At 40.8% G+C, this 24478-nt stretch overlaps 9 protein-coding genes across 9 annotated transcripts; 3 read left to right on the forward strand and 6 right to left on the reverse strand.

The window, feature by feature from the left end:
• On the forward strand, positions 1 to 1004 carry SS1G_14032 (hypothetical protein; the record flags this gene model as incomplete). Its single annotated transcript, XM_001584885.1, has 2 exons — positions 1 to 611; positions 686 to 1004. The coding sequence occupies 2 exons, from the start codon at positions 1 to 3 to the stop codon at positions 1002 to 1004; spliced, it is 930 nt and encodes a 309-aa protein (XP_001584935.1).
• A 726-nt stretch (positions 1005 to 1730) lies between these two features.
• On the reverse strand, positions 1731 to 3844 carry SS1G_14033 (hypothetical protein; the record flags this gene model as incomplete). The annotated part of the gene is made up of 7 exons (XM_001584886.1): positions 1731 to 1858; positions 1919 to 2303; positions 2371 to 2520; positions 2716 to 2873; positions 2925 to 3345; positions 3400 to 3540; positions 3587 to 3844. 7 exons carry the CDS (start codon positions 3842 to 3844, stop codon positions 1731 to 1733), a joined length of 1641 nt encoding a protein of 546 aa, XP_001584936.1.
• Positions 3845 to 4473: 629 nt separating this feature from the next.
• SS1G_14034 (hypothetical protein) lies at positions 4474 to 5627 on the reverse strand (the record flags this gene model as incomplete). The annotated part of the gene is made up of 3 exons (XM_001584887.1): positions 4474 to 4632; positions 4681 to 5158; positions 5548 to 5627. The coding sequence occupies 3 exons, from the start codon at positions 5625 to 5627 to the stop codon at positions 4474 to 4476; spliced, it is 717 nt and encodes a 238-aa protein (XP_001584937.1).
• Positions 5628 to 7183: 1556 nt separating this feature from the next.
• On the reverse strand, positions 7184 to 8720 carry SS1G_14035 (hypothetical protein; the record flags this gene model as incomplete). Its single annotated transcript, XM_001584888.1, has 5 exons — positions 7184 to 7286; positions 7574 to 7620; positions 8031 to 8130; positions 8184 to 8303; positions 8362 to 8720. The coding sequence occupies 5 exons, from the start codon at positions 8718 to 8720 to the stop codon at positions 7184 to 7186; spliced, it is 729 nt and encodes a 242-aa protein (XP_001584938.1).
• A 2805-nt stretch (positions 8721 to 11525) lies between these two features.
• SS1G_14036 (predicted protein) lies at positions 11526 to 12020 on the forward strand (the record flags this gene model as incomplete). Its single annotated transcript, XM_001584889.1, has 1 exon — positions 11526 to 12020. The coding sequence occupies one exon, from the start codon at positions 11526 to 11528 to the stop codon at positions 12018 to 12020; it is 495 nt and encodes a 164-aa protein (XP_001584939.1).
• Positions 12021 to 17227: 5207 nt separating this feature from the next.
• Positions 17228 to 17902, reverse strand: SS1G_14037 (predicted protein; the record flags this gene model as incomplete). Its single annotated transcript, XM_001584890.1, has 2 exons — positions 17228 to 17327; positions 17532 to 17902. 2 exons carry the CDS (start codon positions 17900 to 17902, stop codon positions 17228 to 17230), a joined length of 471 nt encoding a protein of 156 aa, XP_001584940.1.
• Positions 17903 to 18973: 1071 nt separating this feature from the next.
• SS1G_14038 (predicted protein) lies at positions 18974 to 19150 on the reverse strand (the record flags this gene model as incomplete). Its single annotated transcript, XM_001584891.1, has 1 exon — positions 18974 to 19150. The coding sequence occupies one exon, from the start codon at positions 19148 to 19150 to the stop codon at positions 18974 to 18976; it is 177 nt and encodes a 58-aa protein (XP_001584941.1).
• A 360-nt stretch (positions 19151 to 19510) lies between these two features.
• Positions 19511 to 22144, reverse strand: SS1G_14039 (hypothetical protein; the record flags this gene model as incomplete). The annotated part of the gene is made up of 1 exon (XM_001584892.1): positions 19511 to 22144. The coding sequence occupies one exon, from the start codon at positions 22142 to 22144 to the stop codon at positions 19511 to 19513; it is 2634 nt and encodes an 877-aa protein (XP_001584942.1).
• A 368-nt stretch (positions 22145 to 22512) lies between these two features.
• SS1G_14040 (hypothetical protein) lies at positions 22513 to 24364 on the forward strand (the record flags this gene model as incomplete). Its single annotated transcript, XM_001584893.1, has 4 exons — positions 22513 to 23133; positions 23418 to 23606; positions 24092 to 24123; positions 24325 to 24364. 4 exons carry the CDS (start codon positions 22513 to 22515, stop codon positions 24362 to 24364), a joined length of 882 nt encoding a protein of 293 aa, XP_001584943.1.
• Positions 24365 to 24478: the final 114 nt, after the last annotated feature.

Raw genomic sequence — 24478 nt, forward strand, 5'->3', positions numbered from 1 at the left:
ATGCATCTCAGCAGCACCCTCTTCATAGTAGCCACAAGCTACCTAACAAGCGTCTACGCCGATTCCACAGACGAAACAGTCGGTTCCTCCTCCAAACGCGGTCTCGTCTTCGTCCCCAACTCCAAATACCCATCCGATAATCAAGTCTGGGTACAACCAGGTTCAGATCTAACATGGTACTATAACTATGGCATTGCCGCATCTCCAGCCTACTCCAACCGCACCCAAGAAGAATTCGAATTCGTACCTATGCTCTGGAGTACCTCGACCACCTTCCTCTCAGACATCAAATCGCTAATTTCCGGTGGTCGCAACGTAACTCACGTATTAACCTACAACGAACCCGATGGAACATCCTCAACAGGCGGATCTCAAATATCCGCATCAGTCGCCGCGGCGAATTGGATAAGTCAAGTAGAACCACTGCGCGCATTGGGTATTAAGACAGGAGCGCCAGCGGTAACGGGTTCATCGAGGGGAATGAGTTGGTTGAGTGCTTTTTTTGATGCCTGTACGACATTGGGGACGAATTGTACTGCGGATTTTATTCCAGTGCATTGGTACGGGGATTTCGAGGGGTTAGCTAGTCATATTGGACAAGTTCGCGGGACGTAAGTTTTTCCTTTTTCTATATTCCCTCTGCTCTTTCTCACCCAATCCCCCACCCAACTAACACCTGTCCCAGCTACCCCAACACCACAATCTGGCTCACCGAATACGCACTCAACGACTCTCCCCTCGAAACAACCCAATCTTTCTTCAATACCTCGGCCGAATATTTCGACCGTCTCAATTACATCGATCGCTATTCGTATTTTGGTTCGTTTAGGAGTAGCGTGAGTAATGTGGGGTATAATGCGACGATGTTGGATCAGCGCGGTAGATTGACTGATATTGGGAGTTGGTATCTTGGTGGGAAGAGCACGGGGAATGTACCGGAGAAGAGTGGCGTGGGGAGATTGTGTGGGATTGGGAGGGGATTGGGATGGGCGCTGGGTACGTGATCGTGGGGATGTTTCGTTGTGAGGGGATATTGGGATGTACTGGGATTTCGAGCGGATGGGTGGAATGTTTATTCGAGATTGGATATGAAATAATATGATATGATAGGGAGGATTTGTATAAAGACGTTTTCTGTCCCGGTTGTATATTTTGCTCATGTCATTATATCATAACATAGCATATCATATTACACATGATAAAATAAGTAACATCACATCTGTAGAGGAATAACCTCACACATCTATAATAATAAAGGAATCCTACAAATAAAAATTCTACATAATAGACCATTATTATCCTACTTTTATAAAAAAAAGTCATCTTGAGACAAATCTAATTTTAGTATAATTTAATATATGATTGTTTTTTTACATAATATCAATATTAATATTTGTTAAAGTGAATGGTTCCTGCGTAGCACGTGCACATGGCACTAGTCCTATTAGGACTAGATTGAGAAGCTCTCTGTAAGAGAGCTTCGCACTTCCGTAGAACTTAGAAGAGAGATTAACCTACTAGACCAATATTACCTCAGTTCTGCCCTATCAGTTTCCCACTATTCCCTGTGTGAGGTCATTCCTTTTAACACTATCTAATAAAAATAAAAAACACAGGATGGATATATATGGCCAAAACGAACTTAAAAAGAGGATATCAAGGTAGATATTAATCTCATATTGATTCCCTCAAGTCATCACAGCAAATCTTATTTAGAAAAACCATTCAATTCAAGAAACAATCTCATTCCCAAGCAACCTCCCAATTTCCTCCGCAATCTCCAAAATTCTCTCTTCAGTTAATCGTCTCCCGATAACCTGAACTGCAACCGGTGCCCCATGATACGCCTCGGGATCATCTAGTTAAATATCAATAACCACTCCAACAGAAACAATAACAAAATAAAAATAAAACTTACATTCCCCCTGCACAACCCCATCAATCTCACTCAACGCCTCAAACCCTTCCATCCTCCCATCCACCACCCTATCCGCAAACAAAACCGGCACAACCACACTCGTAAAATCTAACAGATTAATCACAGTCGTATATGCATAATGCATATAACGATCATGACGCACCGCCGCCGTAGGGGCTACAGGAGCCACAATAGCATCGATTTCCCTTCCGAGCTTTTCTTCCATCGCTCGAAATTGCTCGAGGTATTCGCATTGGTATGTCCATTTTTGGAGATGTACGTCCCAGAGTTGGTTGAGGGAAAGAGGGGTGCTGTTTGGGTTGACAAAATCTGATATGTTCGGGATGGCGGGCTCGCCTGATGCGGAAAGAACGCCGTGGATGTCCTTGGATGTGTTTAGTGTGTGGGAAATTATGGTAAGAGTGGATGTGTTATGGTGAGCTGGTACTTACTTTTCCGGCATCTGCGCCATATATTGCGTTTATGAGATTTTGGGCATGGTCATGCTTGTATGGTGTCCATTTAAATACTTCATGGCCGTTCTTCTTTAGAGCATCGATGACTGTCTTAATGCCACGGAGGACAGGAGGATGAGGTAGAACCTAAAATAGTTAGCACCAAATTGTTTATAGGTGTTCTATCTAGTATGCGATATTAGATACTCTCGTCTAGCTCCTCGTGTTCGAAATTCCTGGATTATCTCGATTCAGATTCGGATATCCAAGATTACTCTCATCTCGGATAGTAAAAGGATTCCCATAGCAAGGGAGCGGAATCACAAAAGACTCAATACTTACAACAGCATCACAATCATAGTATCCTATCGTCAAGCCACCATCTAAAATTCTAGACTTTATAACATCGGCTTCCGACTGTCGCCATGGCATAGGAACAACTTTAGCATCAAATTTCCACGGTTCTTCCGCCAGGACCGCTTGCACAAATAATCGGATATCTAAAAATATCATGAGCTTCAATACAGAATATCAACGAGGATATAACAAACCAGCTATCGAATGTGCAATAGGACCACAAACACTATGCACAGTTTCCTGACCCTCCATACTATTTGCCATCTTTCCATAGGGAAGACGCCCATGACTTGGACGTAGACCATACAGGAAATTGAACGCGGCAGGTATACGAATCGAACCACCGATATCAGTTCCCACCCCAATAATTCCGCCTCGGAATGCAACATTTGCGCCTTCGCCTCCTGAAGAACCACCGCAAGACCAGTTCTTGTTATGAGGGTTCACTGTCCTCCCGATAACATTATTGATAGTTTCACCACACATTAAACTTTGGGGCACGTTGGTTTTAACATAAAATACGGCGCCGGCTTGGAGTAATAGTCTCACAAGTATCGAATTATGATCTTCGTATTTTCCAATCCATGAAACATATCCCATACATGTTTCAAGGCCCTGAAAAATATTCTAATAAGCATTGAAGGCATACTATGGTTCTAACCCACCCACCTCGATCCTAAATTGATCCTTCAAGGAGATCGGTAGACCATGAAGTGGACCAACCGTTTTTCCAGTTTTCTTAAGATACTCGTCTAACTCTCTAGCTCTCGCAAGAGCCATCTCAGGGAAGAATTCAAGTGCGCAATTGAGCTTGACATAATTAATATGCTTCATGATGCAATTGTGAGCTACTCACAAGTTGATGAGCTAATGCGGCCCTTTTGCAAAATGCCGTTGTTACTGCAACAGAAGTCAATTCACCCTTTGCCATCTTGGCCACGAGATCAGTAGCTGATGAGTTTGTGATGGCGACCTCGTCAAGAGACATGATATCAGCAGTGCCAGTGTATCCCATCACAGAAGCATCAGTAGGCTGATGTTTCAGACGCCATCCCAGAGGAATACTGGCGTCGATTCTCTCTTTCTTATCTTTTGCAATCTCTTGCCAAGACATGGTGTTTAACGCACAAATGGAAATTGTATTTGCTACTAAAGCTGTTGAATTCTTTGGAGACTTTTGAAAGATGGCGGAGGGGCTAAAAGAATGGCAGATAGGGTGCCACGACAACATATATATGTAGTGTCGTATGCTGGTGGAGGAGGGGGACTTATCTCCAATGGTGGGGTTAATCTATCGGGCACTGGAATAGTGGGCATTTACCGTGTGGGGAAGTCCTCGATGCCACGATATTGGCAGCATCGCATATGCAGGCCAGGTTTATTAAGTCCTGACGAGGCACAGCCACAAATTGGTACAAAGAAACGATTAACGATAACTTGATAGGGAAAGCAATATCCCAGGCAAACAATAGGAACACACATGTAACCTTCTAACATGATGCGGATATTCGATGATTGAGCACATTTAATGGACCGATGCAATCATCCAGACCTCATTGCGGATGATTAGGTAGAAAGTACTGAGGTCAAATGCATGGAAATGAAGCCAAACAATATGGCAAGTTGATAAGAACATCAGATAAGCCATTTGTTGGCAGCATCAGGATCTCAAGTCTCAATATACAGAAGATCTATTGTATTGGCCTTCACATTACGAACCTTGATTTTCAAGTGTCTCTTGATCTAACTAGATGCAGAGTTCCGAGTAGAGTTTGTAGTTGGCTTTCTTGTTGATCCCGACTCGGACAGTAACGGTGTACTCTCAACGGCGGTTCCACCCTCATCATCTGTATCGTGTTCTCGCGAGCCTGCAATATATCCAACAATACATCTTCCATTGGACTGTCTGACGTTAGTAAGTGTCTCTGAATTGGAAGGTAATATACTGACAGCTGCATCCTCACTACCCTGTCTTTCTCTTCTAGCTTTTAGTTCAAACGAAATTCCCATTGCCAACAAGCATCCTTGTAAGCATCCTGTAACCAAGAATACACCCCATGTACTCCAACCCCCTGCTCCCAACCTAGCGAAAAGACTTGCAGACCAAACAAAGCTGCCTGGAGTTTGAATCAACATCATCGGTATACTCAAGCTTCCAATATGGCCAAGATTATATGTCAACCATATTTGAGGTAGGTATTGTATGCCTGCTAGGATTGTAGCTATAATTCCCAACGCGTTGGCCCATACCCCAAGGGAATTAGGACGACCGAGTGCCAACGATACACTGATAACGATGGTGATGAAGCCATGAAAAAGGCATACCAAAGCTACCGTGACAGCCGTGCGCCATGTATGTTGTTGTTTATTATCATCAAGGGTAGGAAGGGTTGGAGTTCTCGGGAAGAATACCATAAAAAGGATTAATCTATGTCAAAGTTGTGTCAGCATTCATCTCTCCCCTGTTAGATAGCTCCCACCGCGTACATTATACTAAAACAGAACCATTGAACCCCGACCTGGGCAATCCCTAGCAATCCTGCCGCACATTCGAATGTGCTAACAGTTCTACAACATGCAACGTCCGCACGAGATGCTGGTAGAACTATAATGTTGGCGAATGCGCATGTTCCTGATGTTGTGCCTAGAAGAATGAAAAAAGGTGATATCCCTTCCGAGGTACCGCGACTGATGATTCGATAATGTTGAGGTAGGTAAGAGACGAGTATTCCAATAAGGATGAAGCTTCATGTAGTGCAGTATTTAGCACATTATCATGGAAATAGATGTGAAAGATGGTTGAGGAAGTTTCCTTACATCGATACCGCGAGATTGACGTAGCTTACATCTTGAAGCTTCTGGCAGCGGTCTGATAAGCTATCTGTGATAGAAAGCATAATGAGAGGTTTGAAAGTAAATAAGATGGGTGTTGTACAGATGAATAATGGGAATTCTAAATCCGGTTCTTTGTTTGGTGAATAATCCGGCCCATTGGCAGGTATTCGTAGAAGATAGCGATGTCGATGTTGATGTTGATGTCGATGTTGATGGTTATTCAAGTGAGGCTTCAAAGAAATGCCATAGCTTATGGAGTAAGGTACCAATAAGCAGGGATCACACGAAACACGCATCCTCGTATCTCAGCTGACTGAGACGAAGGGGGTAAATGACAGGGATTCTTGGAACTAGCGGCCGCGCGGAGAATAGGAAGTTATTGATTATTCAACAGAAGGACTTATTGATGATTCAGCAGAATAGGACTTATTGATTATTCAGCAGACTAGAACTTATTGATTGCTCAGCAGACTAGAACTCCCGCTTCCATGCTTCTATTACTCGTTTGGGCAGAAAAGGATGAACTACCAGAAGATGAGGCATAACCTGGTGTCTATCACATCCTAATTTCACACTCCCCTGACGGCACGACTAGGTATCTCAAACAAACTTGGGCAACTACCGGTGAGCATAACATACTCCGGATGCTCAACGAAGCAGAAGTCGGTATTCGGATGCTATTAGCTCTTCTTAGCTCGTCCATAAATGTACTGGTACTCCACTAATAAGCTTACTCCAATATATGAAGCAGGAAGTGGGCCATTTTAAATAAATGTCAGTGCATTTTACATGGGCCTACGCCCTGCACGCCAACCTGCATAAACGCCGCGTTTCCACCATCATCTGCTCAGAACTACTCGTATTTGCTATTTACCTTTCACATTTATTATTACCTCAACGACCTGAAAAAAAGACAAAGTGGACTGTCTCTTTCATCGCTCTGAAAATTCAATTAAGGTTTTTCTTCATATCTAAATTCCTCTGGGACCGATCTTCTTGGTAAGCAGGAGTTTCTGGATACATCACGAAAGGTCTGAAAAACTCCGGGTTTGCTATAACTTATAAAACCCTTCCTTTTATCTACTAGTTTCGATAGCTTCCAAGTTCTACTGCTGAGAAGTGTACTACAACTTAGCAGCTTTATTAGTTCATGTTCATTTTCACGGCCAACAGGCATCATGACATCCAACACTTTTAGAACCCCACAAATGCAGAGCAAATCCGTTAAACGGAGTCGAAATCGCACATTACTCTCGTGTACCGAATGCCATAGGAGGAAACAAAAATGCAATCGAAGTCATCCTTGTAATGATTGTATGGAGCGAGGTGTTCCACACAAATGCCATTTTGTGACATCCTTGTGAGTACTCAACGTGCATACTGCTAGAGTCAAGAGATTTTATTAATCGTGAGGAAGACGGATAGATTTAAAACAAGACAATAAAAGTGCAAGAGCGGCTCGTGACCGAAGGATACTTAGCGGTCAGGAAATTTTACTTAGTCTCGAATCAGTCGACGGTTTACCAAGAGCTAGGCCATGCTACGCATCTACTCGAGCAGCTGGAGCTGTGACACCAATATTGTTTTCAAGGCATACGACTACCTATGGTAAAGAATTTCAGGCTTCCTTTGAGCCTAGATTAAGGAGCGATTTAATGGGTGGATTTGATGCATTCTCTGTCTTGCCAGATACCACCGGGGACCCGCTTCCCAAATCAGCTCTTGTCGAATATTGTAAGCAGCATCTTAATATAGCGGGAAAATTTATAATAACAATCGGAAGTTATCACACATCTAGGTTCGTGGATTGCTTCATGTGAAGATGGTCCGCTGGTGGGTCGCCCGGCATTCTCCTGGCTGAAAGTTGCATTGCACCACCCCCCATTATTCTACGCCACTCTATTAGGCGCAGCAGTTCACCTGGACCGCAGACAGCCAATTGGCAAACGCACTTTGATCTGGTACAAAATTGAAACGATGCGTCTAGCAAATGGGATAATGAACATACCGAACGAAGGTGCCACGGATCAAATGCTCATTGTGGTCTTGATCTTGCTATATTTTAATGTAAGTCTTCTCCTCATTGTTCTAGTACCATGCTAAGAGAAGCATCAGGTCGGAGATGGAGACGGAGAGGAATATGAAATGCACCTCAAAGGTATCAACCAAATGCTAATTATGAGAGGAGGCATGGGAAATTTAGGAATGAGAGGCATAATCAAGTACTGGCTAAAGAGTTGTTACGGCCCCTGGAATGACGATTGGCACTATGGACTCTTTGTTGAATTTCACGGTATTAAACGACAATCGCCTAAATAAATAATTAAATGCAGATGAATATTTGCAAGATTACTTGGATGAGCTAGAGGAAAGGAACTTCGAAAGTTATCGCACACTAATCTAAAAGTTTCCCACGATCACCTTCACTTCTCCAAGCTCTTCTTCCACTCTTCCACTGTCAATACCTCATTCGCAAACAATGGCCAAATAAGATCAGTAGCAGCATCCTTCAACACGGTAGAAAAGCCAGCCGTTGCATCCTTAAGCATAGTCACACGATATCCCCTGACATCAGCATCAGCAATCGTCTAACACACTCAAGTGGGAAGTTAACTCACAATTCAAAAGCATATCTAGCCGTGGATTCCAGACACGTATTTGCAGTCAACCCAGCAAAGACCAAATGCGTGATATCTCTTTGTCTCAACTGATACTCCAAATCAGTGTTTTGAAATGAGCTGTTTCTAATTAGTTCCCGCCTCTCATTCAACCCCGCACAGAACAGCGAACACATACCTGCTACACCAATGTTTACTAACGACTACGTCACCATTCCCTTCGACATCCGGTTCCAACCCCTCAAAAATCTCGACCCCCCACGTCCCCGCCTCAAATACGTGATTCTCTTTCTGAGCTTCCTGGGTCGAGGTTGGATGATTCCAACCAGCTAAAAATCCAGCCTTCACTTGCTGATGCAAACCATAATAAATGGGGATCTTGTGTGCACGAGCGGCAGTCACAAGATTTTTCAGGTGAAAGAGGGTGTTTGTATCGGCCATCGATTCGGCAAGGATATGGTTGGCTTTGCCTTCGGGGTGTAAGAAGTCGTTGTATGGATCTACTAAAACGATTGCAGTTTTGGCGGTGGAAGACATTTTGGCTTTGCGTTGCTTGGGCTGAGTTAGGATGGGATAGAGTGAGTAAGTGCTATGTTGTATAAGTAATTGAGGAAACTGTGAGCTTGGGGATATTTTAGAGAGGAATAAAGGAAAATTCTATGGTCTTTATATATTTCTCTGTGAGCGATTATATCTAGCATCGAGAGTCAGTCATCGATTCACCTATCTCGGCTTTAATGCACGTTTCGTTGATTGGCACTGTTACACCTGATGATCAATCAATCATCGCTAATCGACAGATCAAATCGGACAAATTATTCGCAAGATACCAAACTATGAGCAAAGACTCCGGAATAGTTTCCAAACATGATATGGAGATCATAGCTTACAAATTACAAATGCGTAACAAAATCTGCAAAGCTAAAATCGGCATTAATGCATGATTAGATGATTGGGAAACTCTATTTAGGGCTGAGCTTTGATTAGTGATCTGTTGTGTGCATGAATATTAGTATAGTGGGTATTATCAATACGATAGATGAAAAGAATTATAAGATTATCATGTATGCCAATACTGAAATAAATCAAATATATCTCTTTATTATCCCACTTCAAAGGTGGTGATAGAGTTACCTCTCGGGAGTTTTAGATATAGAGAGTTTCTCTCGGGGTAGAGTAGTCATGTCTTTTGAGTGCGAGTTGTTTTATTTTACATCACCTCTTATATTAGAATTGTTTATATTTTTAAAGTGTTCTTTTAAATGAATAATTATTGATAATAGACATTAAAGAAAGAAAAATCAATTTTCATTTCATCTCTTATACAAGATTGTGGACGGGTCTTGGATATTTTGAACTTTCTCTTTATTTCTTTTGATTCCGAGTGTCTATCTTTTCTATCCTATTTCCCTGATAGATATTTTCTAGGGTTTTCTCTTTCCTTTTTACTTTTACCCTCTTCTTCTTTGCACAAACAAGTATACAAATAGTATAGAAATTTCCCAGCGGACCCCTGTCCCTGTGTTTGCTCAAGTTAGTGTGGGGGAGGGAAGACAACTTTTAATTCAATGTCGTTTTCCTCTCATTCTCATATAATCCTTAGAATAGATGTTCAATCACGAAATTCATCGTTCATGTTTTTTTCTATGATCCTTCAAATACAGTATAAATGATAAAAATATATTACCGGGTAATCTCGGCCGCTCGTACTTGAGTTACAAGGAGGATACCTCCGTGTTTATTACTTGTATGTATCCTGACTGATGAGCAATTATTGTATCTAGTCTAAATCATTCATAGGGTTATCGAAGGCAGCAATAGCTTGTGGCTACAAGGCCCCTGACGAAAGAGGCCACACCTGTTGATACTCCTTCATTCCCAAATAATACTCCAAACAAACAGCGGCGACTCAAATGAAAAGCGAGAAAACCCGCCAAGGAATCCGTGGTGAAGTTCAAAGTCCAAGAGGAAATACATTCATTGAATGTTCCGAAGACTAGATATACTATCACAACGAAAGAGGTGATCGAGCAGGCTCAAGCTATTGCTGGTAGAGTTGAGCTACCCCATAATGTGCGTAAAGTCCTCAAGCGAGCGATCCATGCTCGAAAACGTTGTGCATATTGGTTCCAAATATATAATGTCGAGAACCAATGCTCAAATGAAGGCCACCAACACTTCATTACGATTCTGGAACAGACTTTGAGCATTATAGATCGGCAAAAACCCAAGAAAAATTCTTCAAACGATGGGATACTTCAACCAAGAATACGAGCAAGGCAAGTGATGGGGACTCTTCCTGGACATAGATGACCCATCATTTTCAAATCTTAGTACTGAAGAAATCTTGGATCCGGATGACAAGGATAACGGCTCGGATGTCACAGTCGACATGTCAACTACCTACGAACTAGAGGATGAATCTGTTGAGATGAAATGAGTCTTATGATCTTTCATTTCTTCAAGGATATCCATCGTATTCAAGACTTCTTGCACGGTATATGGAAGAACTATAAGAATAGAAAGTTGGACCTTGGTAGTGCTAGTCTCATGACCAACTCGGCGTTTGAGCTTGTTCGTCGCAACGAGTATGAAATCCTAGCTACGGCGCCAAAACTTTTCTCAATGAAGCGGTCTTATGATACGATTGCCATCGTTATATTCTATGCCAACACTTTCAGTCATAGTCAAGACCCAGAACAGACCATAACAGCCAAAAAAATGCTGCGACCAACCCGCTTTGATAACTTCATACATCTTTCTACTTCTCGCATTTTGATGAAATATGACTTCTTGAGTAAAATGGAACCAGACTCCCCTGGTTACCCGATTCTTTCCTTCCCACTTCATGCTGGCTATAGTTCATATTCGGAGGTACGGGGAACGCTTGATATGAATAAAAAGGAAGAAGAAGATGCTTTGTTATCACAATTCATCATTGACCTTTATTTGTTTGATCTGCATAACAAAACAATAAAAGCAATGGACTAGGCCAATATGCCCCTCGCGCTGAAGATGCGTTAAGTTCTGGCTTGCGCAAGTTAAGAATGGAAGGAATCATCAGCGTTAGTCTCGTATTTGCCTCACGAATATTCCTCGATCTTCACGACATACTTGGCAGTGAGATCAAGATGGGCCGCCGACATTTAAACGTTACGGGTAATCGGATCGGGAGGAATTTGGAAGCTACGGGTGTTTTCTCAGAGGCAGGACATCAAATGGCCTGCTATGGAACAGATGATAGAATTGCACATGGAAGATATGTTTTCAGGCAGTCTACACCAATTTGCCACTAAATGTTACATTTGCTTTACAAAACATATGGGCATTTTCAAGGCGAAAATGGCACACTATCAACGTGGCTTTCCGTACAAAGGACCAAAATATGTAATCAACACCGTCACTACATCTACTCGTGCGTTTCTCGGCTATCAAGCAAATTTTAGTGATCCCAGCAAAAATCTTCAGCGCCTAGTTCAAAACCACCGAATTCTCACAGATAATGAAACAAAACACCAACGCCGAAATGCGAGACGACAACTCACGCCGTTGCAGTATCTTTCTACCTTGCAAGAGTTTCTCCCCGCAGAGCTTGCTAAAGTGCAATTCGATTGCACTTCATTGACCGTGGCATGTCATTTGTTGATGGGGAAGTTCCGTGTTCAAATCAAGCAGCAGTTAGGGATAGAGCATCCTATATTTCCATGCGAAGACAGCATTGAGCCATCATATCCATTTATAGTAATGGATATCTTTCATGAAGGAAGAAATGGAGGAGAAAATCCTTGGCTGAAAATAGTGGCCAGTGTTTTGATGAATTATTTAGCGAGCTTGTAATGGCCTTGATAGGAGAAATGATAAGCTGAATGTCGTGGATGGTGTACTATGCGAACATTGGATGGTATGGAATTAGTTCTGGTGGAAAGTTCAGAGACATGCAAGGAAGATCTGTGAAATTAAAGTGCTCCATCAGATCATTGAATAAGCCCCATTGTGAGGTGTGGCTTTGTAATTGGCAAATTCTAATCAACATCTAAGAAAAATAAGTTGATCTAACTCTAGAGTAACATGCAGCACATAGAGTTTATTCATAATAGGAAAATTTCTTCCCTTTCAAAAGAATGTCTCCTATTTGTGGCATTTTTTGAGCCCAAGAGTCAAGTTTTGCGTTCTGCTTGCTCATAAAGTAGTATTATATTTTTGGGAGCTCACTCCGCACAAAAAACTACATGCTATGTCAAGTTTCAAGCGAATGACAAGCAAGTAGGTACTAACTCATCACTGAGATATCTGGCACAATTCTCCCCTCAGATTCTATCTAAACGCTAGCTCCAGATTATTGCGTGCCTACACTTTCACTGTCAGAGTTAGCCAAAGTTCGACGGCTGCAGATACATTTGTCCCAGTCTAGAAAGTTTATTGTTTGAGGCGGACATATCCATCATGTTCTTGTGAACTAGGCTGCGCAAAAATAATCCGCCTCTCACGGGCACCGGTGGCTTACCCGCCCTGTGGGCTACCCACTGTGGTTTTAAAATAACCCGTCCCGTACAGTTTATCTGCAGGTCGCCTATGGGTGCCCATCAACCCTGTTGGTTTATGTTATTCTGTATTGTTTAGGAAGATTAATATAGAAATTAGTATAATTTGAGCAGATATTTGTAGGATCAATGTATCCAACAATCTTCCCGTACTCCATCCGGACAGCCGTCCAGACGGTTAATCTGTAATTTGATTGGACTAGATAAATTATTGAAAGAGTTCTTATATAAAAATTCTGGATTAAATATTTTAATATTAAAAAATCTAGATTGTTATCCAGATTTTTGGATTAGTTGATTTCATATTATATTTAATATAAAACGATATAACATAACTCATGGTGAACCGGGTCATATGGGGAACCGGGTCACAAAATTCAATTTTCTCTATGCGATCTAGTTCTACGAGCTATATATTCATCTAATTCCAACTCTAAATCGCTTGAACTATTCTCTAGTTCTTTCTCTTCAATACTTCCTTAGTACTAAAGACGAATTGGCCTTGTAATTTGATCCTTTTGTCTTTAGTTCTTTTCTTTCGAGTCTCGATTACCTCCTAAGCATCAGCGAACTGTTTCCGAAGTAGGGTTATCTCAGCATTTTGAGATTCTACAAGCCTAGTCATTCTCTTGGTATATCGATGAGTTGATGATACAGGAGAATCACTGCCTGCTAGAGCTGAATTAAAGATCTGATTTGCTTGCCTTGGTTCTGTTCTATTTGGAGGAGAACTTTGGAGTATAGAAAAGTCTAGACCTTGATTGGTAGTTCTTATTTGTAAAGTAGAAAATTGTTGGGAGGGATTAAATGGTAATATATCAAGTACTTTTCGTGGGGAAAAATGTATCAAACCAATTCCTCTTTAACCAACTTTAATATTAGAAGAATTGATTGCTTTCATTCTGATCTTTTGAAATAGTTCTACCCATTCAGCTCTTTGGATTCATTTTACACCAGTTTGAGAATATCGATCGACCTTTAAAGAATGATATCGTTTTATTGGTTTATATACTCCAATATCAAGAGGCTGAAGCAAATGAAAGTAATAAAAGGATAGTATAAGCAAATCGATATTCTTCTCTATATAAAAAGCAATTAGATTGTTTATAATATGATTTGAATGACCATCCATGATTAAAAGTCGAGGTTGATCATTTGACACTTTCTTGGATTCTGGCTCGAAAACCCTTTGTAATTATTTTAATCCATAACTATTTGAGGTCCATCCACTTATACTAATAATGTTGACCTCCTGGGATCTTGGCAGCATATGCATATATAGTGCATATGCATATAAGGAGCAAACAAAACTCAACTTTTAATTCATTCTTTCCTTTTTGGTATACTGTTTGTTTGCTTTCAATATTTTGATTTTAAAGCACTTTAATTCCGAAGGCCGAATACCCAACCTATTCCTTCATTTTTTTGAATATATGCTCGCAGCTTAACTGCTTAGCTAGAGAATCAATAAATTCAATCTGATGCTCTTTCTAGTCTCAAGAAACCCAACAAATAAAGAACTATCAATCTTAAAATGTATCCTTTGGAATCTATATAGTATTCGTATTTTGAATCTTGAAAATAATTATAGATAATAAAGCCTTTCCAATTGTATTAATATATTCAAATACAGTTATCTATTCTTGCTTATCAATTATAATCTTCCAATTCGATTTCTGAATAGAATCGACTATAATACAAGTACTTTGAATACCTTCGATTACAAATCCAATTTCGTTTATATTATATATATTATTTAATTTATACTTTCGCTCAATAAGATATGCTTGGAATATATCAAATTAGATCTGAATATTCTTTGGAATTGCCTCTTTAGTCTGATTAGACTTTAATTGATATAAATAGTATACTTTAAGTTCTGGATATCGTTTTTGGAACCTATAGATCCATTCGTGGCCTATAAGTGGAATATTTGTCGAGGTAGGGTTTGGAGAGGATACGACTTGGATGTATCGAATACGAATTTCATCAGCTATTTCCTTTATCAATATAGATATAATAAAGAATCTAATAATAATAAAATATAAGATCCATTATACTAATGTATTTTCTTCTGTGTTTGAAAGAATTTGAGCCATTTCGTGAGATTGGATACATGATTTCCTTCTAGCGACCCTAGTTATAAAAGTTGACTTAGAAACTTCAAAATACTCTGCAACCTTTCTAATTGAATCAATTTCCTTTAATTGAAGTGCAATAATAGCATTCTGTATCTTCTCTTCAATTTGAGAAGGTGTAAGAGGTGGTTCGAGACGCATAGCAAAAATTATTATAGTTTGAAGTTAGTGATGGGCTAATTATGACCCGGTTCACCATAAGTTACGTTATATTTAAAATTTATTAATTATAATAAAAAGTGATTTTATATTATACAATTCAATTATTAAATAATTTAAAAGTCTAGATGAACTAGATTATAATCCAATTTATTAAGGTACTTTAATATTCAAAATAGATTATTTAATATATCAATAAACTAAAATTTGATTGGTTAACTTGAAATATCTAATTAATCTTGCAATCCAGACTATTGGATACATTGTGTAGGATATCCACAAATTTGTAGAGTACCGATAAATTATCTGCAGATTATTCATGAATAACCCGTCAATCCATAGATTGGTGAGTAGTCTGTAGGTTAGTGGGTAGCCCGCAGATAATCTGCAGATAGCCTATGGGTGCCCATTTAGATTCTTCAACAACCTGGCCCGCCAGCCCATGGGCTACCCACCAGGGCAAGAACCCGCCCTGTGGGTTCCCGTTGCGCAGCCATTTGTGAGCATATTTGCTGCTAAGTATTGTATTAATCAATTTAACTATTGTGTTGATTGAGCCGCATCTGAAGCTAGAGTTACTTTTCGACACTTGGCCTAGCTTGCCGTCCTACTTTTAAACCCACAATATCACAAATATTCACAGCACTATCTCAAGATATAACACATCAATTATCGAGGATCATGATGTTTTCAAAACATTCTAGTAAGGAAAGATCTTGGTCCTCTGGAAAATTTATCCTATCTCACCTATTATATTCAAATCTACAGGTAGTAAACTTCAATGCTCTTTTGAAGGTCTGGCACATGAATGAGACTTTTGTTCAGCTTACTCAAAGGAACCATCTATCCCATCATTCTTTGCAAATTTCTCCATTCCTTTAATAGGCAACATGTATAGATGGCAGGCTCAGCTCTGTTTCGATACAAATTCAGCACAGTTGTTGATGGAGATGGAATTTGGGGTTAGAATCTACAGTGCTGCCCTTTTATACACCATTGCCTCAATTTTGCTGCCAATAATCCAAATCTCCTTTACCGGATTATAAGACTTAGCTAAATGGATGTGTCCTGTATTACTATTAACTAAGCGCCGATCCCTTTATTTCAAACCATATTCGTTCAAAATAAAGAACGAAAAAAGTTTTTATCTGTTATCATTGTATCTAATTTGGGGAATTCTAGGGCAGTGTAAATATACACAAAAGCACAATGACTAAATATCACTTCTAAAGCATTCCCCAAATCTCCATCTCGTTGCTTGGAGCTTTTATATCCTCCGTTGAATCTCAGCTCACCAATACTTCCTTTTCATCTAGCATCCATACTTAATTCTTCAGTACATCAGCTACTCCCTTAATATATCGAAAACAAAACCACCATTCGCCCCTATAGACCCCACATACCCAACTGCATCCAAAATTTTGCACCCCAAATCCCAACCTCATCCCCGCATTCGCGGCTGAGCTCATAGATGCTGTTACAATTGCCTTCCCGATAAACCTGAGAATGAAACTGGGGAGGTGGTGGACATAAGTGTTGCTGTAGTTGAGGAAGTCTGAGTTTGAGGAGCCTATACACCCAGCCGCAGTTTTAAGTTTGACTGACAAATGAATAGGAGAAAATAAAAGGAGATGCTCGTTGGATGGATGGGAATGAACAATAATCTATCAATGTTCTTCATAAGCAATTAGTAACTGTGCAATAGTATCTATTTTAAGTTTTTTCTCTCTTTTTTTTGCCGCTAACATTGTTTCAAAGTGTATTTTACTGGTATGCTCTGCGTGCAAGGATTTTTTTTCACTCTAGTATCACAAAGCTAATCATTAGATTTTATTTGCGTTCAAGCATTCTTTGAAGATCAGAAAGCACATGTCATTTTGAAGATTTAATCACGAGAGAAAATCTCACAGGAGGAAGAAAAAATTGCAAGGAAATTCATTCATTAGAATCCGAACCTCGAATCCGAGAACGGCAAGCGCTTCTGGAATTGGATTCATTTGATAGCTCAGTATGTACAATGCATCCGGTAATTGAGCTATTCAGCTCTTAACAATTCATGACTTTCCCATAGCCAGTCCAGTTGTACCAGCTCGGCCCATCCGACCCCCACTAAATATTCCCTTAAAAACCATAACCCTTTCCATGTCGCACCATAATATGAAAGACATGAACAAAATAACCAAATTGCAGAAACCTAAACTCCTCCCTACCATAAAACCTGTGTGCCCAGGATCGAATCGTTGGAAATGTCTTCGAGTGTAGAAGCATTGAACGGGAATCCGAAGGACAGGATCGGCTTTGTTAAGCTATTAGACTCGTTAGTATGAGAATCTAAATGTAAGCAGCAAATAGAATGGATTAACTTACTTGTTGATTGGACTCCAACAGCGTCTTCTTGAACTCTAGCCGCTTCTGCTTGAACTCTAGTCACATCTGTTGGTTGTTCCTTCGGTCTCTCTATGATAAGACAAAACGTGATCATTCCTATTGCTATAAGAGCAAGAACAAACCGCTGATTTTGTCCGAGATCTGAATCCAATTTACGATGGAAAATGAAGAGGACGCTGAGAGATGCTATAACTGCCGAAGGTTGGATGCTATTTAAGAAATGCTTCAAAAATCGGAAGGCGCGTTTATATTTAGAGAGATCCTTAAAAAATCCGAAGAAATATCCGGCGAGGTGCTCAACGAATTCGAAGAAAGATTTCAAGACGTAGTAGACAGATAAAAGGATTAAGCCGACGGCTAAGACAAAAGCCGCGCCCCAGGAAATAGATTCATTGCTTATTCCCGAATCTTTCAACCATTTATAACAAGTTTTTGCGTAATTGATCAACTTCGGAAGGAATGGGAGGAGCTGCTTAAAGGTTTCGATATCCATGGCGACGATGAGAAAGATTAGTATCGTAAGTAATGTAATAGTTTTTCTGTATGTTCTGATTGTTGTAAAGTTGTAGTGACCAGGTACAAATAATGTGATGGCTTTTGAAATAACAACGCATACAAATACTGTAAGTAAAAGTCGATTGCTTGTTGATGTTAACATACCAAAGTGTTGTGTATTGCTTTGGTCCATGATGCATGGTTGCTTAAGGTATTAATTATCGAATATCAAATATTCAAATAGTTTCCGCTTTTCCTTTGCAAGACTGATGATAACGGTAGTGTTCGAATGGTTGTTTATTTTACATTGTAAGAGTAGAATCGAGTTTAACTTTATACTTTTTGGAAAATAGTAGTGTCAAGTACCCGAGACAATACGGTTAACCGAAGGATACTTAGCGTCTCGGTAAATAGTTGTTGTCTAAGATATACGTCTAATTACAACATCTAGGAACTAGATTCGTATCAGATACTGTAGTAATTCTACAAGTTTTTTCTTTGTTTTATTCAAATACTTCCTGTTAGCAATGATTAAAACATTATTATTATTGTTTAGCGTAGAAATAAACCAAAGAATTTTGATATCGTAAACCAAACCGTAATGTGCTTTCTCACCCGTATACCATGACTAGAATCAAATCATGATTACGGGTTTTGTTTGCCTATAAATACAGCCATCTTGATCGTAGAAGAGCCGGTAATTATGGCAAAACTGGATCCCCTAGGCCGTATAAAAAGGCATGATATCTGGACAAAATAGCGGCCTTGGGGCCTGAATTAGTTGTAAACGGGAAAGTGAAGCTATTCCCACTTAGTTATTTCACTAATGAATTCATGAGTCATATCTTCCATTTTAACTTCATATTTTAATGGAACATCTATTTGAATCATTTACCATCCAACTGCAGTCACCCAGAGATTATTATTTTACAATTGCATTATTCATTTGCAGATTATCTTTAGCAACCTCTAACCTTCTAAAGAATAAATGCCACTGAATACCCCTTTTACTTCCTTCCATCTGACCACCACATTAGCTTAAATGCTCCTGGATATTTAGTGCAGCAGTTCATAGACCAGAAATCCCGGCACCGAGCACCCTCACTTTCAAATAACTTGAGTACGGCGTCACAAAGAATACATGCACTTGAACTTTATATGTCTCCACTTCTCGGCAGAGCTCGTGAAGAGTGGTCCATTCATTATTACAGGCGTTGGCATCTCCATCGTGAGAACATGAGGCCATTGACTCTACTGACGGGACAATGGGTGACCCTAGAACTGGGCGAAGGAACTGAATCCGAAGACGCAATCATGTATCTGAGGTAGTCTCGATGTTTTCAGATCCGTGGTTTATTAACTGTGGAATGGACTTGTCATTTCTGATTGCCTTGCGGCGGATGATAACAGTAATCTAGTCAGAAGCCTCAAATATCTTGTGCGACATTGTTTATTTTACAAGAAGGATGTCATAAATCTTGAATCATTAAAGAAGTGACGAGAAAAACGTAAAAGAACAGATGAATGTCTCTTCAAGTTGACTTATGAAAATGATCATCAATTTGAGTTGTATTTTTGTAGTACTGACAATGAGGTGAACCACTACTCAACCAATGTTAAACTCACTCGCGGCAGACATATGTTCCTTCATCTTCCTCTTCATCCTCGCGGCAACCTCATTACTATCCACAGTAGGTAGATCCAACTCCATTTTCCTCTGTTTCCGTACTCTTTCTCCCTCTGGAGCTTTCTCTTCTTCTTTTTCACCTCTCTTCGCCTTCCTAGCCGCGACACTTCTGTCTGCTTTTGTCATTTTCGCTGGTCTTAATCCTGGTACCTTGATACTTCCAGGCTTGTCTCGTAAGGCGAATGCTTTGGCTAAATGACCTAAGTGCAGTTCTTGCATATTAAATATGTGTCTCTCGTTTGCAACGTGAGTGGCATAAGCTCTGATGTGACTCTGAAATCCACGACGTGCCATTTCGAGATATCTTGGTGAATCTAAACTCCATCGCTCAACCTCTAGTTGGAAATTCGTAGCCCTCTCTTCCCATTCGCGACCCGTACCACCGAAACCCTTTTGTATCAAATCTTCAGCAGTGTGATGTGTCAGGGCCTTCCTTCCTTCACGGTACCCGGAAGCCAAGATAGATACATATTCCTCCTCGGTGCCGGGCATGAGAAAGATCAAAGCACGACCCTCACGACCAGCTCTGGCCGTTCGTCCAACACGATGCAGATGATCTTCGGCGCTGAAAGGCGGATCGTATTCGATGACAAAGTCAACATTTGGAAGGTCAAGACCTCGAGATGCAACATCAGTACATATCAAAACACAAGGATCGGCAGATTCAGAATACGCCTTGAGCGTTGCCGTTCTAATGTTTTGTGCAAGAGATCCGTGAAGCTTGTGTAAAATTACAGGGTTGGAGTTGTTTGAAATCGTAGCTCCATGCGTAATAGTCTCTTTGATCAGTTCTGACTTAGGCAGCGTGGGTGGATCGACCTTTCCCTCTTCTGAAGCTTCAGCTGACTTCTCGGCGCTGCGAGAAAAGAGCGAGAAGTGAAAGTCGACAGAGTCTGCACAAGACATAAAAACAATTGCTTTCATCACGGATCCCTTTCTTGCAAAGGCACGTTTTAAGAGAGCCGTTAGAGTAACAAGGCGGAGCTTCGCAGGAACGATAGCATATGACTGCTTCAATTGGGTAGGGGCAGAGAATGCTTTATCATCGGCTTCAATACCATTCGCCTTGTCTTGTTTCTCTTGTTCCGATGGATCCGCTTGAATGTGTACAGCATCTTTTAAACTGATTTCTCCCAAGCGCTGAACGTTCATCTTCATCGTAGCAGAGCATAGAATTGTAACTCTCCGCTTCGGAAGAGACATCATTTCCGAACTACCACTAGCCACAGATCTCCGACCAATTTTCTCAACGATACCTTTAATCTCTTCCTCGAATCCAAGTTCCATCAATCTATCTCCCTCATCCAACACTAGCCATCTCACAGTAGCTACATTCAACACTTCGGTATTGTCAAGATGATCTGCCAATCGCCCTGGCGTTGCAACAAGGATGTTGACACCCTTTCGGAGTCTAGCCTTTTCTGATTGTTTGCTTTCTCCTCCATTGACTGTCGTACCAACTATCCATGGAGCACAGCGTAAAACCTTCTCCAGAACAGCTGCGATTTGTTTACACAATTCCCGCGTAGGTGAAAGAATAATGGCGAAAAGTCCAGAATCTCGATGTATTTGTATCCCATTATCACTCAAAGCCAATATTCGCTCCACTATGGGCAGTAGATACGCCAACGTTTTTCCAGATCCAGTCTCTGCCTGTATAAAAGCATCGCTATCGTCCGATATCAGTTGCGTCACAGATGCTTTTTGAATTGCAGTCGGGGCTTTCATATCAAGTTTTGTAGATAAATGGGCGGCAAGTCTTCTCGATAGTCCTAGATTTGTGAACGTCGCCATTTCCTCTGTCAAAGGCGCATTGGACGGTTTTGCCGGTTCTGATTCTTCTTCTGGTTCATCAAACTTTTTCTTCGAAGTAGGATTGAATGTGAATAGAGACGAGACAACCTGGCCTGGCTTTCTCCCACCTTCGGCGATCTCGCGGTGCACAGCGGCCATTTCACGGTTTCGCATGCCATCGATACTACCATGTGGGAGCTTTCCAGAAATGTAAGCAGGTTTCTTTTCTTCCTGGAAAGAAATCGCCTTCCTTGCACCAGAATTTATACTTCCCGGAGGTAATTTTCCAGAAACAAAAGCTGGCCTGGTTTCTTCCTGAATTGGGGTCGCCTTCTTTCCACTAATGTTGATACTACCAGGGGGTAATTTACCAGCAACAAATGCAGGCCTAGTTTCTTCCTGGAAGGTAGTTTTCCTACCCCGGCCTAGATTTATGCTGCCAGATGGAAGTTTCCCGGAAGCATAAGCTGCTGTACTTTCATTTCTTCCACCGTAAGAATCGTAATTATCGTCAACCCGTTGTCTCTTTGGTGCCCTCAATGAAGGCTCGCGACCAATGTACTCTTCAGCGCCAGTATCATGTTGTCGTTCGGAAAATATCTCTCTCGTCGAGGGCTTACTTGTGCTCCTAGAAACTCGGTGCTGTGCGGTTTTCTTCGCAGCCAATCGATCCTTCCAACGTCCTCCTTTAAATGACTGTTTGGTAACTATTGGTACCTCTCCAATCTCAAAATTCATTAACATTCCATCGTCAGCCATCGTTACTGTTTGTTGAAAGTTTGCTTTGAAATGCCGAGAATTCGTACAAGAAATTGCTCAGATGCAGATGCAAATGCAAAAGCAAAAGTTTCGTCCCAGAAAAAAAGTTGAGCTCGGGCCATTTCATCACAGCCCCGCTAGTATGTACTGTAGGGCGGGAGGTCTAAGCTTTTCCTGGATAAGCGTCCCACCCGCAAATGTCAAAAATTATCTCAGGCTTCATTCTACGCTGCACATAACAGAACAGGATGACTCAAATTGATATCTCTTGCCGATATGGACCCTAACTGGGTTGAACATATTAGTTTCTCATCTAAATTAACTTTGAAACTCACTTTGGAGTACAACAGGCTCAATTGTTCGCGATGATGTCGTTCCCAATGCGCCGATCAGTGGTGCCCCTCTTCGACTCCTCCACTCGAGCATACTGTTCCCCGCGAATGTTCTCGACGGCTTCTGCCTTGCTCCATCGAATCGCCAATCCTACAATACCAAGTACCTCCATCAAGATCTTCCGAGATGTACCTGCGCTTCGCCAATGGCGTCGCAAACAACTAATCGATTATCGAACGGTTGGTCTTGTGCCAACTATGGGAGCTCTTCATGAGGGTCACTTATCACTCATTCGTCTTGCCGCTGCAGATAATTCAAATGTGATAGTGAGCATCTATGTCAATCCAACTCAATTCGGCGTTCACGAAGATCTTGATAGTTATCCGAAGACATGGGAAAAGGATTGCAAGATGTTGAAGGATCTCGACATGGAATTAGCTGATAATGGAAACATGGGAAAGATTGCCGCGGTATTTGCGCCTACAACAGAGACAATGTATCCTAGTGGGCCGCCGAGTCAAGAAGTTAAAGCGAAAGGGAGCTTTGTCACAATCACACCGGTTGGAGAGCTGTTGGAGGGGGCCAGTCGGCCAACATTTTTCAGAGGAGTGGCTACTGTTTGTATGAAGTTATTTAATATTGTTATGCCAGAGAAGGTATATTTTGGACAAAAGGATGTTCAGCAGACTGTGGTTATAAAGAAGATGGTTAGGGATTTCTGCATGGATACCAAAGTTGTCATCGGAGATACACAAAGAGAGCACGATGGTCTGGCATTGAGTTCAAGGAATGTTTATTTAGGAAGAGGAGAAGGGATGTAGCTACAGCACTATTCAAAGTGCTCAGAGTGGCCGAGCAGGGATATAAACTTGGACATCGATCAAGAGATGAGCTCTTGGGACCTGCATTGGAATTGGCGAAATTGTTGCTAATGGAACAGCATCAATTGAAGCCCGAGGAACGAGTAAGGTTCGAGTTGGATTATATATCATTGACGGATCCTATGAACATGGAAGAGATCCAGGAAGTTGACGAAACGAAAGGCGCAATTTTGAGTGGAGCGATAAAGATGTTGCCAGTAGAAGCACCACAACCTGGAGAGGATCTTGGTTTGTCTGATGGGCCTCCAGTAAGACTGATAGACAACATTATATTAAAACCCGTAAAGTTATGAGATGGTGGGAAATATAGATAGAAGACTACATATACTAAGAAATAAATGACATCCTTGTCCGCCGTCTTAGTCGTCCCGTTTCTTGAAGTGTTATACCACAATGCCACCCTCCACAGGTTAACTTCATCAGCAGCATCCCCTTCGCGATATATCCCACAAACAGTAACAACATGTGAAATATTCAAAGATTCCATCCCATTTTCACTCTTCTGCTCCATAACCATAACCATAACCATATCCTTACCACCCCAAAATTAATTCACACATCCAAGAATCCAGAACTCCCATTCCACCACCCCATTAATTTCTAGAAAAAAAAAAAAAAAACCTAGCCACATATATCCTTCTCCTCCTCTCCTATAAACAAACCCATCGAATTATACATGCATTTCTGCACCTTGGTGAAGGGATAAATTAACAAGTAGCTAAACTGTATGTAGAGAAACACGGGATTCAAGAGAGGTTTAAATAAGTAAGTAGGATATGAAAGGGAAGATATAATAGGATGGGATTCCTGCGTGCGGGCTCTTCAGCATATTAAGACTTTTATGGATAGGGTTATTCAGAGCTTATATGAATATATTAGTGTAGATAAGAAGGATAGAAGAATAAATTTTCATACCATAGCAAGAGAGACACAGATAACTTATTGCTAGAGTTCATGCCTGTATAGGTCACTTATTAAAGATCTTTGGAGTTTCTTAGATTTGTGAATCCGTGGATTTAAGACTGGTCATATATTATCCGAGTTTAATTTTCTCGTTGAGCTTCCTGGGGATTCGTCTTTAGAAGGAGCTTGCGAATGAAATGAAATGATATGTCATCTT

Source organism: Sclerotinia sclerotiorum, genomic scaffold (assembly GCF_000146945.2).
Source record: "Sclerotinia sclerotiorum 1980 UF-70 scaffold_29 genomic scaffold, whole genome shotgun sequence".
Taxonomy (NCBI): Eukaryota; Fungi; Ascomycota; class Leotiomycetes; order Helotiales; family Sclerotiniaceae; genus Sclerotinia; species Sclerotinia sclerotiorum.